Source organism: Astatotilapia calliptera, chromosome 8, assembly GCF_900246225.1.
Source record: "Astatotilapia calliptera chromosome 8, fAstCal1.2, whole genome shotgun sequence".
NCBI classification, from domain to species: domain Eukaryota; kingdom Metazoa; phylum Chordata; class Actinopteri; order Cichliformes; family Cichlidae; genus Astatotilapia; species Astatotilapia calliptera.
The window spans coordinates 9,654,926-9,673,984 of NC_039309.1; the positions used below are offsets into that span (position 1 = coordinate 9,654,926).

General features: G+C 41.2%; 2 protein-coding genes, 2 non-coding genes and 1 pseudogene across 4 annotated transcripts; 1 reads left to right on the forward strand and 4 right to left on the reverse strand.

Moving 5' to 3' along the window:
- Nucleotides 1-938: 938 nt before the first annotated feature.
- Nucleotides 939-2,314, reverse strand: LOC113027800 (NAD(P)H dehydrogenase [quinone] 1-like). Its single transcript, XM_026177614.1, has 6 exons — nucleotides 2,232-2,314; nucleotides 1,949-2,113; nucleotides 1,745-1,875; nucleotides 1,560-1,667; nucleotides 1,383-1,484; nucleotides 939-1,306 (listed from the first exon to the last, which is right to left on the reverse strand). The coding sequence occupies exons 1-6, from the start codon at nucleotides 2,233-2,235 to the stop codon at nucleotides 1,007-1,009; spliced, it is 810 nt and encodes a 269-aa protein (XP_026033399.1). The 5' UTR covers nucleotides 2,236-2,314; the 3' UTR covers nucleotides 939-1,006.
- A 642-nt stretch (nucleotides 2,315-2,956) lies between these two features.
- On the reverse strand, nucleotides 2,957-3,050 carry trnai-uau (transfer RNA isoleucine (anticodon UAU)). Its single transcript has 2 exons — nucleotides 3,013-3,050; nucleotides 2,957-2,992 (listed from the first exon to the last, which is right to left on the reverse strand). It is a non-coding gene; the product is annotated as a tRNA-Ile (tRNA).
- A 5,534-nt stretch (nucleotides 3,051-8,584) lies between these two features.
- On the forward strand, nucleotides 8,585-11,336 carry LOC113027820 (trichohyalin-like; annotated as a pseudogene).
- Nucleotides 11,337-14,197: 2,861 nt separating this feature from the next.
- LOC113028253 (NAD(P)H dehydrogenase [quinone] 1-like) lies at nucleotides 14,198-15,881 on the reverse strand. Its single transcript, XM_026178367.1, has 6 exons — nucleotides 15,798-15,881; nucleotides 15,480-15,644; nucleotides 15,281-15,411; nucleotides 14,814-14,921; nucleotides 14,637-14,738; nucleotides 14,198-14,560 (listed from the first exon to the last, which is right to left on the reverse strand). Exons 1-6 carry the CDS (start codon nucleotides 15,799-15,801, stop codon nucleotides 14,261-14,263), a joined length of 810 nt encoding a protein of 269 aa, XP_026034152.1. The 5' UTR covers nucleotides 15,802-15,881; the 3' UTR covers nucleotides 14,198-14,260.
- A 2,140-nt stretch (nucleotides 15,882-18,021) lies between these two features.
- Nucleotides 18,022-18,115, reverse strand: trnai-uau (transfer RNA isoleucine (anticodon UAU)). Its single transcript has 2 exons — nucleotides 18,078-18,115; nucleotides 18,022-18,057 (listed from the first exon to the last, which is right to left on the reverse strand). It is a non-coding gene; the product is annotated as a tRNA-Ile (tRNA).
- Between the last annotated feature and the right edge of the window lie 944 nt (nucleotides 18,116-19,059).

Sequence of the window (19,059 nt, forward strand, 5' to 3'; positions counted from 1 at the left end):
GATATGGAACTAATGGATAAAGAATTTAACCATGTGACAATAAAGGCTTTGTATCCCTGTATTTTACCACTGTATCCTGAACTCTTATTTTACAAAACTAAAATAGATTAAAGAAAACTGAAGTCTGTGTGTACTTCTTTTCATGTAAATGAAATGTGCTTCTCTGTTATACTGTTTTCTAATAACATGTTAGCAGCAATTAACTATACTAATGGACCTAACTGTACGCATGTCATTGCTATTCTCACTTCCTTGGCTCTAACTTTTTAAACAGTAGCTAAGTGAACGACACAAATGTTGATTAGCTCGCTACCACGGCAAGAAAAGACCATCATATCAATACTTGTTTTCAACACTAACCTTTGACAGATTTAATTGCAGTATTGATGCAAGTCAAGCAGAACCTTGGTAGCCATAACAATGAATGATCAAATCCTGGTAGGTGGTTGGCTTCTGTAGTTCTTGGTAGTGGAAAAGCGTATGATTACCCATTTACCAAGAATTAGCCAAAGATACTGATTTAATTCATTTCCCACCACAATTCCAGCAGTGGTGCTGCTGGAATAGAGAGACAGTACAGGAAAGCAGCAGTCAAGTGTTCCCAAGTAAACCATTAAGCGGAGAACACCATCACGTTATAGATGGTGTAGTGAGCTGGATGGATCAAGCTGTTACTCAGCAGGATAATGTAGAGAAGCTAACCAAATGCACCATGCATTGCATCAGTTTGTGTGCAGTTCCAAGTTACCATTGCCAGCTCACATTTCTAGCGGGCAACAAAGCCCCAAGCAGCAATTTGGTCAGTGTTGGATAATGACACCAGTCTTGAAAGCCTACAGAGACAGCTTTGTGTATCCTGTTATGTATATGTACCATTTTCTAGATGGCTGAACTGTATGAAACCCAAGTGGTGCATTTGAAACTCATTGCTCAAACTGAAGTTCCAATAAAGCAGCTTTTTTATTGCAGCACACATTTTAAGACATTACATGGACCCACTCCATTGTCAGACCCCGGCCTTGGTCTGACTGTTGGCTGGCAGTGGCTTGCCCATGTGGATCCCCACTGTGAGGCCAGACTCTTTGCTGGCATATTTCTCTTTGACCTCAGGCTTCAGCAGGAAACCCTTCTCCTTGTCAAAGTAGTCCAAGGGAGCAAAGTACACACTGGCTTCCCCACAGAGGTTTTGCAGTCGTGTGCGCCAGCCCTCCAGCATGGAGCTGCGAGATTCAGGAGAACCAGTAGCAGGATCCCAGAAGATCTGAGGGGCAAAAACCTGGAAGCCACAGTAGTTCAGGATCCCGTTCTGCACACAGGGAGGAGCAGCTGTTACCACATGACAGATCATGTCATGCTTGGCTCCGTTTATAGTGAGACCTCACCTGCAGTGGCCACAGTGTGACATTGATGTCACCATTGATGCCAGTGTCACTGTACACAGATTCAGGACAGTCAGTGGTGAAGGACAGCATGGCTTTCTTGTCCTGTACAGAGAGCAAGGAGTGAGCAAAGAGGGAGAGGACACAGCCTGAACACAGACATGTTGGTGGAGCTCTCACCTTGAAGATCCCCTCACTGTACCGCTTCTCCTGTGCGTAGGTAAAGCCCAACACACGATCCATCCACCCCTTCATGATTGCAGGAACAGATGACCAGTACATGGGGAACTGGGAACACAGGTTTAATGGTCATTTTGATGTGGATACCTGTCAGCCGACCATACACATTTCCAGTCAGGCACTACCTGAAAGATGACAAGGTCTGCCTCCTTGAGCTTCTCCTGCTCTTTTTTGATGTCATCTGCAAGTCTGCCCTCCTCTGATGCCAATTTGATCTCCTTTGCGTAGGAGAAGTTCTCAGCATCCTTCACTCCACCTGTGACAAAAATCCAGTGTTTGCATCTGAAGAGCAATCAAAGCATTCCTATACCTGCAGAATATTTGTATACCAGTGATGTCCTCAGTAGTAGCAGCAGCTTTGAACTTCATGGCGTACAGGTCAGACACCTCTACAGTGCAGCCTTGAGCAGTCAAGGTTGCCACAGCAGCATCTTTGGCAGCAGCATTGAAGGAGGCAGGGCTCTCATGGGCATACACAATCAGCACTTTCTTGGCTGCAAAGCCAAAGAATAAAACAAAACAAAACAAAACATAAAGCTCCATTCAGCACAGAAACCTTACACTCCTTTGACCAAACAAGTTGCAGCAATTACCAGGAAGAAAAAGTCTTACCCATTCTCGAAACTGGTGCACAACCGTAAATGATGAGTTTTCTGTCTAACTGGTATAACAACAGAAAAGGTGCCCATACTGGAGCAAAATACACCTGCTGCTTTTATACACACTTCGAGCACTACTTCACACAGGTGCTGTCAATCAGCAATAAACCTCAAGAGTCAGCCAGCTGGTACTGCAGCATTTTCTCTCAGACCAGTTGGTGGCGGTAATGCTCTATTTTGCTGTTTGCCAACTGCCAATAAACTGTATAAAGAAGTAGAAGAAGAATTTCTCTCAGGTTTCCCATTTTGTATGGAAACTGGTGGAAGTAACTCTGAGATTAACCTAAACCTTCAGCCCAGTTTAAACACAACATGAATATATACTTCATATAATCATAATCATCTTAGTTTCACACACATTTTCTCATGGTGATTGGTGCCCAACTTGGCGAACCAATGATATGCCTTACGCCCTGCGGTCTGAGGACAAAAAAGGTACACACACACACACATACAGCCAAAAATCTGACTTTGAAGGAAAAACTATATCTTGATGGTTAATAGCTCACATTGGTCAACAAAAAAGAAGCAGAACAAACAAAGAGTGGTACAATTCTGAGTTTCTTAATCTCTATTTTGAATGTTGCTTGTTTTTAAAGATGCAATGAAGTCTGTTGGCATTTTCAGTGAGCTCAGCATTTATCTGTTCTCATCAGATAAGTATTAGCTCAAAGTTTATGCTCCAGGAGAGGCTTGAACTCACAACCTCGGCATAGCTCAGCCCAATACTTTCATATAAGTACCGCGCGCTAACCGATTGCGCCACTGGAACACATACATAAAGATTTTATTCCTTTCTCCCTTCATTCAACTGGTCTAATGGAAAAAACGAGGGGACAGTAACCACTTGCTCAGTCATTCATAGAAAGAATACTTTACACTATACTATATTGCCACAAATCTCACGCTTGTAGTCTATGTACTATATATAGGATTAATCGATAGATTCATTGTAATAGCAGTCTGGAGCGGAAGGAGCAGCTAGCAGGTCCAGCGGGCATGTGGTGTGGAGGTTAGCCGGTGTTCTCACAAACCATCCTACTTTGGCAAAACATCCTACCGTAAGTAGTTTATGCACATTTCTGCTGTTACAGAGTAATTCCAGCACAAAATTAAGTAGGTATGACAGTTTGCCACTTATGTTTGCCCATCACAGTATGCTTTTAGCTCATATTGATAAAGCCAGGATGGTTTGTCACTTCATTTTACCAGATAAAGTATGCTTGTAGGTAACATTCACAAAGGTAGCATGGTTTGGCACTTTATTTTACCCGTCAGAGTATGTTTCTAGCTCTTATTAACAAAGGTAGAATGGTTCGCCACTGAATTTTAGCTATTAAAGTATGCTTCTAACTCAGATTAACAAAGATAGGACGATTTGTATGGGCTCAAATTGTGGTCATAAATATTTTGTACTTGTAAATCAGTTTTGTATTTGTAAACTGGGATTTGTATGTGTAAAAAGAATTTGTGTGTGCGTAAAAAAGATTTGTGTTTGGACTTAGCCAAAAAATGCCTGTGAAACTCTCGCACTCAAGTTTCAACTTACAAGTACGAATTTTGACCCTATTTTTCTTCCTTTCATCTGATTGGTCAATGTCATGTCAATCACAAATTTAACTATCCAATCAGAGAACACATGGGTTTGGCTGTCAGAGGGGCGCTTTTTTCAACTGCAGGTCCTTAAAGGGTAATACAGTTTGAAGCTGAAGGATCTCTATATAAATGTCCGATAGAAGCTAGGTCCCGTAACGTTCAGCAGTGGTTGAAAGGATAAATCTGTGGTATATCAGTGGTTAGAAATACCATTATTACTTTAGGATTAGTTTAACACAAAGTAAGGGCTGACCCGGGACCATTGCTGTGAGTCACAGTGCTCAGCATAAAGGTCCTTTCACATCGGACGCAGGATGTGCTGTTAATGCTAACTAAAAGCCAAGGATCCAGAATTTGTTGGACTGGCTGCTGAGCTCTGTGGGTTTTTGCAGCAGCTCTACCTGTACTAGAGGCACCTGCTCCTTGTCGTTTCTATCTCAGACTTTATGTGCTCTGCAAGAGTTTCTGATTTTTTTTTTTGCTAGCTCTTCAAATGTTCAATAAAAACATGCATGCTAATTCGTAACGAAGAAAGCTTTGTAACTATCCCCACCAGTGAAGACTGTCATTTCCAGAACTGTCATTCCCCCCCATGGTCCGCAGTGCTGTTGAAAAGGTTGTGGAAGTCCCTGTATTAAGCACGTAAACCTGTGACACAAAAATCACCAAACTCAGACCACCACAGACTGTTTTCCTTCATGGTGATGAAGGAAAAAGGGCATGTAAAAGGGCATTTATTCCCTTCAAGGACCTGAAGCTCCATAAAGCACCCCTCCAATAGCCAAACCCATCTGTTCTCTGATTGGATAGTTAAATTTGTGATTGACATGACGTTGGCCAATCAGATGAAAGGAAGAAAAGTAGGGTCAAAATTCATACTTGTAACTTGCAGAGTTTCACACGTAAGTTCACACACAAACATTTTTTACACACACACACACACACACACAAATTCTTTTTACACATACAAATCCTGATTTACAAGTACAAAATAGTTATGACCACAATTTGAGCCCATAGAGTTGCCACTGAATTTTAGCTGTTAAAGTAAACAGAAACAAACAATAGCAGAACAAACACAGAGAGGTATAAGTCTGGATTTCTTAATCTTTATTTTGAATGTTGTTCATTTTAACAATGTTATAAAGTCTGTTGACATTTTCAGTGAGCTCAGCATTTATCTTTTTCATTAACTAAGCATTAGCTTAAAGTTCATGCTCCAGGTGAAGCTTGAACTCACAACCTCGGCATAGCTCAGCCCAATACTGTCATATAAGCACCGCGCGCTAACCGATTGCGCCACTGGAGCACATGCTTAAAGGTTTTATTCCTTTCTCCCTTCATTCAACTGGTCGATTGGAAAAAACAGGGACAGAAGCAGCTTAGTCAGTCACTCAAAGGACAAACGCTTTACACTACACTATATTGCCACAAATCTCACGCTCGTAGTCTATGTACTATATATAAGATTAATCGATAGATGCATTGTAACAGCAGTCTGGCAAGGGAGGAGCGGTTAGCAGGTTCAGCAGGCACCTGTGGTGTGGAGGTTAGCCGGATAACTCAGAGCCAGTGAGTTAAACAGACCTTTATTTGACGTTAGCAACATAAGACCATACAAGCCAGGTCCCACGGCTCTACCCTGTCCATACATACATGTGCGGGTATCGGTAGTCGCCGGCGCCAGCCAAGTTACAACGGTAAGGTTTCTTTGAACAGCGACACGATCAGCATGTAACGGCCACCACTATACTCCCACACCCACTAGGGGACTCCCCCAACTACAATAATAGTAGGGCAACACCCCCCCCCCCCCCCCAGTGGTGCTATAATACAATAAGGGTTGTCACAGCATGCATTAATATATGTGGGGAATCAATTTTTTTTCCTATACATCTATGTTACAAATGCTTTTTTTTTCCAGTCTGTGCACATTTGTTTCAGATCATTTCTGTACCCTTTTTTTCATATTTCACTTTTATTCTTTAATTTTCGTAGGTTTTAGTGTAGTTTACTAAGAGATATTGAACTAATTGATAAAGAATTCAAGCATGTGGCAACCAGTGTTGGTCAAGTTACTTGAAAAAAGTAATCAGTAACTAATTACTGATTACTTCCCCAAAAAAGTAATCCCGTTACTTTACTGATTACTTATTTTCAAAAGTAATTAATTACTTAGTTACTTAGTTACTTTTTAAAAAAACGATTTACAACCTGAATAGGTGATAAAGAAATAGATCTTTCAGCCCAATTCTACTTTTTCTGCATAATCCATCATACAAAATGTAATCAAATGGAAAAGTCCCTTTTTAAAACTTGTTTTATTAGTTTTAATCTTTTAACTTTATGCATCAAGGAAAATTTTAATTATATGCAACATTCTCTGACTGGAAGAATTTTGTTTAATATTTAAACCTATTTTCTGCATATTCCAGCTCATAAAATATATATTTTTTTGTGTGTTTACACTCAGTCTTTCAAATAGATGCAAGTAAAACACAGCAGAAAATAAATAAAGTCAAAGACTAGCAGTCCTTTTGCTCTATTTTTACCTGTAAAGCAGGAGTAGGGTAGGCGGAGGTTTACCCTGGTGCAGGTGTGCCGCAGCGGTCAGTGGAAGAATCCGAGAGTTTCTCTATGAATTTCCCATTACATCGTAGCGCACTCGGTGCTTGCTTGGAAGTTTAGGGGGTTTTTTTCGCTGTAAAAAGAAGTTTTCTTCCCACGCACGATGGACACTAATGTTTTTGTCACTTTTTATGGAATCAAACTCAAAGTAAGGTCAGTACGTCCACGCTTTAAACGCTGCTCGCTCATACTCTCTCCCGTACTCGATATATGATGCACTGTTGATCTGCACACAGCTGTTGTCACGAACGTTGCACTCGCTTACGTCACTGTCATGAGACACTCTCGCAAGAAAATCACGGTTTTAGTAACGCAGCGTTCCTACGGGAAAGTAACAGTAATCTAATTACCATTTTTGCAATAGTAATCCCTTACTTTGCTCGTTACTTGAATCAAGTAATCGGATTACAGTAACGTATTACAGTAACGTATTACAAGTAACGCGTTACTGCCCATCTCTGGTGGCAACAAAGTCTTTGTATCCCTGTATTCTACCACTATACCATGAACTTCCATTTAGCAAAACTAAATTAAATGAAAGGAAGTTGAAGTCTGTGTCTACTTTTCATATGAGCTTTGCCTCAAATAAAATTTGCCTCTCTGTCAGGGACGTGCAGAGGGGGGGGCTAGAGGGGCTTGAGCACCCGCCCCTTTCCTGATGAGTGCCCAAAGTGCCCTTTTGTTGAGGCAACTTTTAAATTTTTTTTATTTATTTATTTATTTATTTTATGTGTGTGTGCGTGCGGAGTCCTGTCTGTGCCCCTCAACAATAATATTTAACTATTAATCATAGTTTTGCTAAATAAAAGGATCTGGCTTGCATCAGTCACATGATCACATTTAACCAATGATCGCCCTCGACGGCAGAACGCGCTGGTTACGAGCCGGGAACGAGCTCACAAAGAGCACGCGCATTTGTTGCGGTCCGGAGCTGTAGGAGAAACACAAGTTAACTCAGAGACACAGACTGATGCGACAAACCCAGTAAGTAGGTGTACAGCGCACACTGTAGTGTGTAGCACACAGGAGTATTAGCTTATTACATACACGTTGGTAAGCTGTCTTGTTGCAACTGACGAACTGAAACAAACGAGCGTGCTGTGTGTGCAACAGCGTGACAAACATTACCTGTCCTTTTATTAACTGCACAAGTAGTGCTGGTCACAGCTGCTGGCTACCTGTGTAAGGCTGTCATGGGTCTGTAGCTCTGTCACCGTTTTAGGGAACATATTTAGTTTTAAAGTAAGTTTCTGGGCATTTCCTGCCTTTCTGGAGGGATTATATTTCACTAAAAAACGATCTAATATGCATGTCCACATAATAATTATTATAATTATAATATATTAAAAAACACACGCTGTATTTTAAAGAACATACATTAAGAAGCAGATTATATTAGATTTATATTTTAAATAAGACAAAAGTTGGATTTTACAGCAGTAAAATGATTGTATCTCTACAGTTTAAAAATGTAATAAGCTTTGCCCTGCACAGAGTGGATAGTGAAACAAATGGAATCATCATAAATACATTATTTCATATTTATTACTTCCCCCTCCTCATTGCTTTATTATTGTAGCTCTAGTAATAAATAATAATGTAAGGATGCCCATAGTATATACAGTATTCTGAAGAAGGTCTAAAATGTCACTGTGTGTGCATGTGTGTGTTTTATTTAGCTGGATTTAAAAAAATATTACTCATGATCAGTGTTGGTCAAGTTACTTGAAAAAAGTAATCAGTAACTAATTACTGATTACTTCCCCCAAAAAGTAATCCCGTTACTTTAAGACTAGAAATGAAAACATGTGAGTCCTGTCTTTAAATAAAAATATATAATTCCCTATATTCCTATCTATTCTTGACATTGAAGCTTTACTCTTCTTGATATTGTGACAAAATACTCTTGGGTTAACCACGAGCTTTCTAAAAACTTGCATATAACAATTGTGCACCATTCATTCCTCATCTTTGCTGCCCATCATTACAACTTTGCTAATGATGGGCAGCAGGTTAGTGTCATGATGTCACCTCAGACATAGTTAAAAGCCCTGTTAACGTAGCTGCTTCTCGCCGGGTGCGGTGGCACGTGCCTGTAATCCAAGCTACCGGGAGGCTGAGGTTGGAGGATCGTTTGAGCTCATGAGCTCTGAGCTACAGCAGGCTATGTCGATTAACACAAAATAATTATCCTCATTCAAAAGTCATGTAAGAACCTCATTGGCTTACGGAATGTTGATGTTATTTAAAAAATTCATACAAAAACATGACCTCATTCTAGAATGTCATGTGACAACCTCATTGGCTTATGGAATTGTGATGTCACAGGCTTCTGAATCCATAAATAGGGGTGAGGAGGTACAACTTTCAGTCCGTTATTTGCAGCACTTATGTTAGCAGCATTCAAACGTTCACCAGTAAAGCATTTTCAAACATCTGGATACTTTTCGTACTCACGGTATACAGACTCCAACATGTCTCAGAAAGAGCAAGAAAGACAAGAAGCTGACCCCAGCTCTATTCCATGGTATGAGTCCCTAGACCCTTACATCAGCTCTCTTCCTTGGGATGAACAGGTGGAATTAGAGGAAAAGCGATTGGAAGAAATGGAGAAGGAAAATCTCATGAACAGAGAAAAGATTAAGATCCTGACAGAAGAAAATGAGAGAAAGAGCGCTGAATTAGAAAAATTATCCTACCAGCTTCAGGAAAGGGAAGGTATTATTGAGGAGAAACAATGGGCTCTCCAAGATAAGAAGAATCACGAGCTCCAAGAAAAGCTTGATGAAGCTCTAGAAAAAATTAAAGATCTGCTCCAAAATGAGAAAAAAGAGAGCATTAAAGGGGATAAAATGCTCAAGAAGAATCACGAGCTCCAAGAAAAGCTTGATGGAGCTCTGGAAAAAAATAAAGATCTGCTCCAAAAGGAGAAAAAAGAGAGCATAAAACAGGAAAACATGGTCAAGAAGAATCAGGAGCTCCAAGAGAAGCTTGACGAAGCTCTGGAAAAACTGAAGGAAATCCACCAAGAAGAGAAGCAACAGTCCACACAGCAGAGAGACCTGCAGAGCAAACTCCAAGCCATGGAGGAAAAATACAAAGCGCTGCAGGTGAAACATGACAAAACTCTGCACAAAAGTCAACAGTTGCTTCAAGACAAGAAGCAAATGGAAATGAAACAGAAGGAAATTGACTCCAAGCTTGACGAGATGGAGGAAAAACACAGATCGCTCCAAATCAAGCTTGAGAAAACAGTGCACAGAAATAAAGAGTTCATTCAAGAGAGAGAGCAACAAGAAATGCTGGAGAAAGAAACAGACTCCCAGCTTGAAGTCTTGGAGGAAAAACTGAAAATGCTGCAACTAACTCTTGAGGAAACACTGCTCAAAAATAAAGAGCTGCTTCAAGAAAAAGACCAACAGAAAATACATCAGGAAGAAATGGATTGCAAGCTGAGGAACATCGAGAAACAAAATGAAGGCTTGCAAGTGATGCTTGATGAAGCTCTGGAGAGAAATAAAGAGTTTCTGCACGAGAAAGACCAACAGAAAATAAAAAAGGAAGAAATGGATTGCAAGCTGAGGCACATCAAGAAACAGAATGAAGGCTTGCAAGTGATGCTTGATGAAGCTCTGGAGAGAAATAAAGAGTTTCTTCACAAGATAGACCAACAGAAAATAAAAAAGGAAGAAATGGATTGCAAGCTGAGGAACATTGAGAAACAAAATGAAGGCTTGCGAGTAATGCTTGATGAAGCTCTGGAGAGAAATAAGGAGAACCTCCAAGAAAAGAAACAAGAGCCCGTAGAGCAGAGAGACCTGCAGAGCAAACTCCAAGCCATGGAGGAAAAATACAAAGCGCTGCAGGTGAAACATGACAAAACTCTGCACAAAAGTCAACAGTTGCTTCAAGACAAGAAGAAACTGGAAATGAAACAGAAAGAAATGGACTCCAAGCTTGACGAGATGGAGGAAAAACACAGATCGCTCCAAATCAGGCTTGATAAAAAAGTGCACGGAAATAAAGAGCTTCTTCAAGAAAAAGACCAACAGAAAATACAACAGGAAGAAGAAAAACTTCATCTCCAAAGGAAAAATCAAGCACTCCAAGAATTGTATAACGAAACAAAGTACAAATCAACTGTACTGGAAGAAGAAAAGAAAAAGCTGGAAAAACAATGCTCAGCGATGCAGAGTAGCATCAATGAGATGCTGAGAAAAAATACCGAACTTGAGGAACTTTCTAAGACCTTGAAGTACAAAAACACTGAAATCCAGGCGCAAAAGCAAGAACAACAGAAAACACATAAAGACCTGCAGTGTAGACTTCAAGAAATCCAGAAGAGAAACCAGCAGCTGGAAGACATGCACACAGATGTGCACAAGGCAAAGCGAATAGAGGAGGCAACAGTTAAAGAACTGAAAGACAAGCTTAAAGAAAAACAAGAACAATTAGAAGACATGGTGAAAAGATGCAACAAACTTGAGAAAGAAAACGCAGAAACAATCGATGAGCTGAAAACCCTCATCATTGAGAAAAAAGTGCTGGTGGAAGAGTATCTGAAAAAGAAGAAAAAACGCTTCCACTGGTTCTGGAGGAGGGGCACTGCTGCTTCTCACCTGATGTAACCTCGTCTTCCTCCACCTCTATTCCATCTTCATTTCCCCCCTTCCCCTCCCTCCTTTTTCTTTTTTCACCCTCACCCCCCGACCAGTCCCGGCAGTTGACTGCCCCCTCCTGAGCCTGGTTCTGCCATAGGTTTCTCCTTTAGGTGTCTTTCACTTTAAAAGGAGTTTTTCCTATCCACTGTCGCCTGCTGCTTGCTCAGAGGGGATTGTTGGGGTTTTCTCTCATCTCTCTCTTTCATTCTTTCTATCCTTTCCCCCCCTTCTGCCTTTTCCTTTACCCAATAAACACAATTGCCCACATTTTACATTTGTTTGAAAAATGTCTTCATTCAACAATAATTCATCTTAGGTATAAAAACAAGAAATAGGTAATAGCTGCATGTGTGTTTGTGTGTGTGCATAATATACATACTTGTTTCCCAGAAAGATTTAATACTAGATGGATAGAGACCAGGGACGTGCAGAGGGGGGGCTAGAGGGGCTTGAGCACCCGCCCCTTTCCTGATGAGTGCCCAAAGTGCCCTTTTGTTGAGGCAACTTTTAAATTTTTTTTATTTATTTATTTATTTATTTTATGTGTGTGTGCGTGCGGAGTCCTGTCTGTGCCCCTCAACAATAATATTTAACTATTAATCATAGTTTTGCTAAATAAAAGGATCTGGCTTGCATCAGTCACATGATCACATTTAACCAATGATCGCCCTCGACGGCAGAACGCGCTGGTTACGAGCCGGGAACGAGCTCACAAAGAGCACGCGCATTTGTTGCGGTCCGGAGCTGTAGGAGAAACACAAGTTAACTCAGAGACACAGACTGATGCGACAAACCCAGTAAGTAGGTGTACAGCGCACACTGTAGTGTGTAGCACACAGGAGTATTAGCTTATTACATACACGTTGGTAAGCTGTCTTGTTGCAACTGACGAACTGAAACAAACGAGCGTGCTGTGTGTGCAACAGCGTGACAAACATTACCTGTCCTTTTATTAACTGCACAAGTAGTGCTGGTCATAGCTGCTGGCTACCTGTGTAAGGCTGTCATGGGTCTGTAGCTCTGTCACCGTTTTAGGGAACATATTTAGTTTTAAAGTAAGTTTCTGGGCATTTCCTGCCTTTCTGGAGGGATTATATTTCACTAAAAAACGATCTAATATGCATGTCCACATAATAATTATTATAATTATATAATATATTAAAAAACACACGCTGTATTTTAAAGAACATACATTAAGAAGCAGATTATATTAGATTTATATTTTAAATAAGACAAAAGTTGGATTTTACAGCAGTAAAATGATTGTATCTCTACAGTTTAAAAATGTAATAAGCTTTGCCCTGCACAGAGTGGATAGTGAAACAAATGGAATCATCATAAATACATTATTTCATATTTATTACTTCCCCCTCCTCATTGCTTTATTATTGTAGCTCTAGTAATAAATAATAATGTAAGGATGCCCATAGTATATACAGTATTCTGAAGAAGGTCTAAAATGTCACTGTGTGTGCATGTGTGTGTTTTATTTAGATGGATTATTTTAAATTATTACTCATGATATAACATTGTGCAGACATGGCTGGTAAGGACATGAGGAGGAAACAGTAGGAGCTGTGTGAGGCTACTAAAGGCAGGGCTATAACATTTTGCTGTCATCATTTTATTATAGATTAAGTGCAAGAGTTGTTAGGTGTGGATAATTAGATTATAGTTTATTACAATAGCAAGTTGTGCCTTGTTCTCAGATAGACAGCAAGTGGAGAGTGATATATGAAATGATGGGAAGGAAGGAAGAAGAGAAGCAAAGAGTGATTCACAGGCAGAGCCGAGTTTATGTCACAGTTTTTCGTTGCCTTATGGTTCCAAGCGCTGTCACCAATCTTTGCATTTTGTTATTATCTCATGAAACTTGTTTAATCAGCTACCATCTCTCCTGTGGACTTTTTAATGTCTACAGTCTCAGATCAACACAGCCCTGCCCTTCCCATATTAGATTCTTGATGAATGTGTGTTGTTGTTATTCAGCATGGTTCAATGTGCCCCTTTTTAACTTTGAGCACCCGCCCCTTTAAACCTCTCTGCACGTCCCTGCTCTCTGTTATACTATTTCCCAGTAATGTTTTAGAAGCAGTTAACTGTACTATTTGATCGACTTTCACGCATTTAAATGAGCTATTCTGACATCCTTGGCTCTTACTTTTTAAAAAGCAGCTAAGTGAACTACATATAAATGTTGATTAGTCTTCAGTACAGTTAGTGTGCTTCCACTGCAGCGAGAGCTGATTGGCTTCTACAGTTCTTGGTAGTGGAGGAGCACATGACTGGCTAAATCTTGGTTGAATTTGGTACAAAAAAAAACTATAGCCGCTCACATGATGGATTTGCTTGACCAACCGGTGGCAGGGGAATAGAAATGCTTAAAAGCCACCAGTACAAATATTAGAAAAAGGACAAACACAATCTTTAAATATTAAACATGCTGTACTCTTCCTGTGCACTGGCATCACAGTCAGCTGATTTCAGTTCATGTGTGGGAGGAGCAAAATCGTGGAAGATCCCACAGTGGCAATAGACATTTTTACCTCACAGAAATTGCAAGAGTGCAATGGTAAAGTGTAAACTGCATGTAGGACAGAAGGAACACATACTGCTGAAAGTGTGATCCATGAAGCACCTTTAGATGACTTTTGTGATTTGGCGCTATATAAATAAAATTGAATTAAAGCTGCGTTCATGCTAAACCCAGCCAAAGCCTGTAGTATAGGCAGTGAGGCGCAATAGGGCTTGCAGTCACCTGATCTACAGCAGCGGTCAGGTGTCAGGCTTGCTTTCAACCTTGGTGTATGGTCCCCGCCCCCCAAACACCTGTGTGTTCTTATTAGAATAGGGATTTGCATTAGCATGTGGAACCATAGCCAGCCCCCCCAAACTCAGTTCCCCATCACATTTAAAGCCATACCTGACTGGATCCTATACGGACTTAGAACAATCATTACATTGTGGTAGTATACATCATGTTCTAGAGGGATAACATGTATGAAACCCAAGTGGTGCATTTATAACTCATTGCTCAAAGTTTGAATAAAGCAGGCTTTATTTTAAGATCAAGACATTACATGGACCCACTCCATCATCAGACCCCGGCCTTGGTCTGGCTGTTGGCTGGCAGTGGCTTGCCCATGTGGATCCCCACTGTGAGGCCAGACTCTTTGCTGGCATATTTCTCTTTGACCTCAGGCTTCAGCAGGAAACCCTTCTCCTTGTCAAAGTAGTCCAAGGGAGCAAAGTACACAGTGGCTTCCCCACAGAGGTTTTGCAGCCGTGTGCGCCAGCCCTCCAGCATGGAGCTGTGAGATTCAGGAGAACCAGTAGCAGGATCCCAGAAGATCTGAGGGGCAAAAACCTGGAAGCCACAGTAGTTCAGGATCCCGTTCTGCACACAGGGAGGAGCAGCTGTTACCACATGACAGATCATTTCATGCTTGGCTCCGTTTATAGTGAGACCTCACCTGCAGTGGCCACAGTGTGACATTGATGTCTCCATTGATGCCAGTGTCACTGTACACAGATTCAGGACAGTCAGTGGTGAAGGACAGCATGGCTTTCTTGTCCTGTACAGAGAGCAAGGAGTGAGCAAAGAGGGAGAGGACACAGCCTGAACACAGACATGTTGGTGGAGCGCTCACCTTGAAGATCCCCTCACTGTACCGCTTCTCCTGTGCGTAGGCACAGCCCAACACACGATCCATCCACCCCTTCATGATTGCAGGAACAGATGACCAGTACATGGGGAACTGGGAACACAGGTTTAATGGTCATTTTAATGTGATGAGAGCCTTTATTGCAAGAGAATGTGAAATTCACTTTGTTGCAGCAGTAAAGTACACACAGAAGAAATAAAATAAGCAGTTTACTTAACCATACTACGTGAAGATATTTCTACATTGTATAGTGTATCCAATTTAGATATACGTACATCCATATGCAAATTACAGAACTACAGTATTTTGGTAGCACCAGAACAGAATCTTTCACAGTGCAGTGGCTGATGTTAATAGAATAAAATATGTGCAGGTCTGTTTTGAAATGTACATTCACTGCTGATGTGGACACCCTTCATCCTATCACAAAGACATTTCCAGTCAGACACTACCTGAAAGATGACAAGGTCTGCCTCCTTGAGCTTCTCCTGCTCTTTTTTGATGTCTTCTGCAAGTCTGCCCTCCTCTGATGCCAATTTGATCTCCTTTGCGTAGCAGAAGTTCTCAGCATCCTTCACTCCACCTGCAAATAAAGCTAATATTTACAACTGAAGCACAAAGGATTGCTATACCTGCAGAATATTTGTATACCAGTGATGTCCTCAGTAGTAGCAGCAGCTTTGAACTTCATGGCGTACAGGTCAGACACCTCTACAGTGCAGCCTTGAGCAGTCAAGGCTGCAACAGCAGCATCTTTGGCAGCAGCATTGAAAGAGGCAGGGCTTTCATGGGCATACACAATCAGCACTTTCTTGGCTGCAAAGCCAAAAATAAAGATTTGATAGAGTTCCAGTCACATACAAATATTTCACATTAATTGCCAAAGGAAACAGCCAAAACAAAAACCAAACACTTTCACAATTAGAAACCAAACACGTTTCAGCAGTTACCAGGAAGAAAACCTCTTACCCATTCTCAAAACTGGTGCACAACTGTAACTGATGAGTTTTCTGACTAGCTGACGTAGGAACAGGAGAAAAAAAAATACTCATACTGAAACAAAACACAGTCTGCTGCTTTTGTACACACTTCGAGCACTACTTCACACAGGTGCTGTCAATCAGCAATCAGGGTCATGAGTCAGCCAGCTGCTGGGATTTTCACTCAGGTTTCCTATTCATTACTAAAACTGGAAAATATTTTAGTGGGAGTAACACTCAGACTAAATTGAATGTTCATCCCAGTTGAAACACAGCATAAATGTATAACAGTTCATTATATTCATTCTGTTTTTTAATTTTCTCTTATAAATAATATTCACCTCAGTTTTTCTCCATCATCTCCTGTGATGATTGGTGTTCAACTTGGACCAATGTTGGATGTTTGACCAAGTCCTGCAGTCTCAGAACCACTGATATAAACTATACAAGAGGACACACACACACACACAATAATGCTTTATTTTTAAATCATTATTAGGAACGTTTACAATAATTTCTTAAGGTGTTCTACAGTGCCATCATGTGGTCGTGGTTTAAGTCATCATAATGCTTATGAAGCCAGACAGTGTTTTATATCTCTGAAAACAAAGAGGTGGGTTTTAAGAAAGAAGTTTTTATATAATAAATAGATGGCAAAATTTCTATAAAATAATCAGAATCAGGATACTTTATTGATCCCTAGGGGAAATTATTTTTCGTTACAGTGCTCCATTATAAACAAACATTAACAAAGACAGACAATACACTAACTAAGATGCTTCCCCAGCATGCAACAGCATAGAGGATCGCACTGGCCACAACAGACTCATAGAAAATCCTCAGCATTTTCTGGCAGATGTTGAAGGACCTCAGTCGCCTCAAAAAATAGAGACGACTCTGACCCTTTCTGTAAAATGCTGTGGTGTTTGTAGCCCAGTCCAGTTTATTGTCAGTGTGTACTCCAAGGTATTTATAGTCCTCCACAATGTCAACACTGACCCCCTGGATTGAAACAGGGGTCAAGTGTTTCCTGGTCTTCCTGAAGTTCACTATCAATTCCTGGGTCTTTGCCACATTGAGCTGCAGATGATTCTGCTCACACCACGTAACAAAGGAGTCGACCACAGTCCGGTACTCTGTCACATCATCCCTGCTGACGCATCCAACCACCGCGGAGTCATCAGAAAACTTCTGAAGATGGCAGGTCTCTGTGCAGTGGCTGAAGTCTGTGGTGTAGAGGGTGAAGAGGAAGGGGGAAAGGACAGTCCCCTGTGGTGCCCCTATGTTGCTGATTACCTTGTCAGACACACACTGTGGGAGACGTACATATTGTGATCTTCCTGTCAGGTAATCAACAATCCAGGACACCAGAGAAGCATCCACCTGCATTGCTGTTAACTTATCACCCAGGAGGGTCAGCCTGATGGTGTTGAAAGCACTGGAAAAGTCAAAAAACATGACCCTCACAGTGCTGGTCCAGATGGGTGTAGACTCGATTGAGCAGGTAGATGATGGCGTCCTCTGTTCCGAGACGAAGCTGATAAGCAAATTGAAGGGGATCCAGATGTGGTCTGACAATGGGTCGCAGCTGGTCCAGGATGAGCCTTTCCAGGGTCTTCATGATGTGGGAGGTCAGTGCCTGTAATCCTGGGGGCCACTGGGACGTGGCGTCTTTGGAATAGGGATGAGGCATGATGTCTTCCACATCACTGGTACCCTTTGCAGACTCAAACTCAGCATAAACAGTTTATGAAAGACTCCACACAGCTGGGGGACACAGGCCTTGAGGACGAGGGGACTCACTCCGTCTGGTCCAGCAGACTTGCCTGAGTGAAGTCTCCTCATTTGCATCTCAACCTGGTATTGAGTGAAGGTGATGGGTGGGGGAGGGGTGTCAGGAATCTCACAGGAGGCAACAGCGCCATGTGAAGAGAGAGGCTGGCACAGTCCTTAGTCACCCACGGCTTGTTATTTGGGTAACAATGAACAGTCTGAGCTGGAACAACGGAGTTGGTGCAGAAAGTTATGTAGTCTGTGATACACTCAGTAAGCCCATTGATGTCCTCGGCGTGAGGCTCACAAAAGATACTTTCTTTGAAGAAAGTACACAAATTCACTTTATAATAGGCATACATGACATTTGTTGTCTCTTAAAGAAAACAGGTTAAGGAGATACTTCTTTCCCCTTTAGGTAAACATTGACTTCAAGAATCTGCTCCAGGTGAGGTTTGAACTCACAACCTCAGCATAGCTCATCCCAATACTGCCATATAAGTACCACGCGCTACCCAATTGCGCCACTGGAGCACATGCACAAAGCTTTGATTCCTTTCTCCCTTCATTCAATTGGAAGCCAATGTAGTGAAGCCAGAATCGGAGTGATGCGATCAAATTTCCTTCTACCAGTTAAAAAACGTGCTGCCGCATTTTGCACTAATTGCAAGCGTGACAGGGTGCCCAACCCAACCCAAATTATAAGGGAACTGCAATAGTCCAAACGTGACGTGATAAAAGCATGAATAACAGTTTCCAAATTGTGTTTGGAAAGGAAAGGCTTGACCTTCGATAGGCATCTGAGGTGATAAAAAGACGAGTTTACCACCCTATTTAAATGATCATCAAAGGAATTTTTAGTATTATATAAAACACGGGGGTTGTGTGAGTTGGCCGAAATAAGTTGAGAAAGACAGGCAAGTTTATCGGCTTTAACCGCCTTAGGATAACTTTTCCAACTACTTTTTAAGGTTTCCAGACAGAAATGCAGCCTGTCTTTCTTCCGCTGTCTTTCACATCTCCCACATTGTTTTCTAATTTCTCGGGTGAAATCAGTTAGCCAAAACCTTGTCTTGGATTTACATTGTCTTAGTGTCAATGGGGCAACAACATCCAGCGCAGATTTACAAGCAAAATCAAAATACGGAAGTAAGTCATTTGAGGTAGGCAACTCCGAAGAATATGACATGAGATTGTCAAACAATATAAAACTGTTCGGCAGTATCAGAACGAAAGGCACAATAATATTGAACAGGCACAGCCCAATTTACAATGGCGTTAAGAGAAGCAATATCAAATAAAATAGGCATATGGTCGGAAAAAAACGCATCTTTAACACATACATTGTTAAAGATCATAAGATAAAACCAAGTCTAGCATGTGTCCACATTCTTAAGTGGCACCATTTACAGATTGGACGAAATTAAAAGACTTTACTAAGTCCAGGTATTATTAAACACCGTGAATTAACAGTTTGG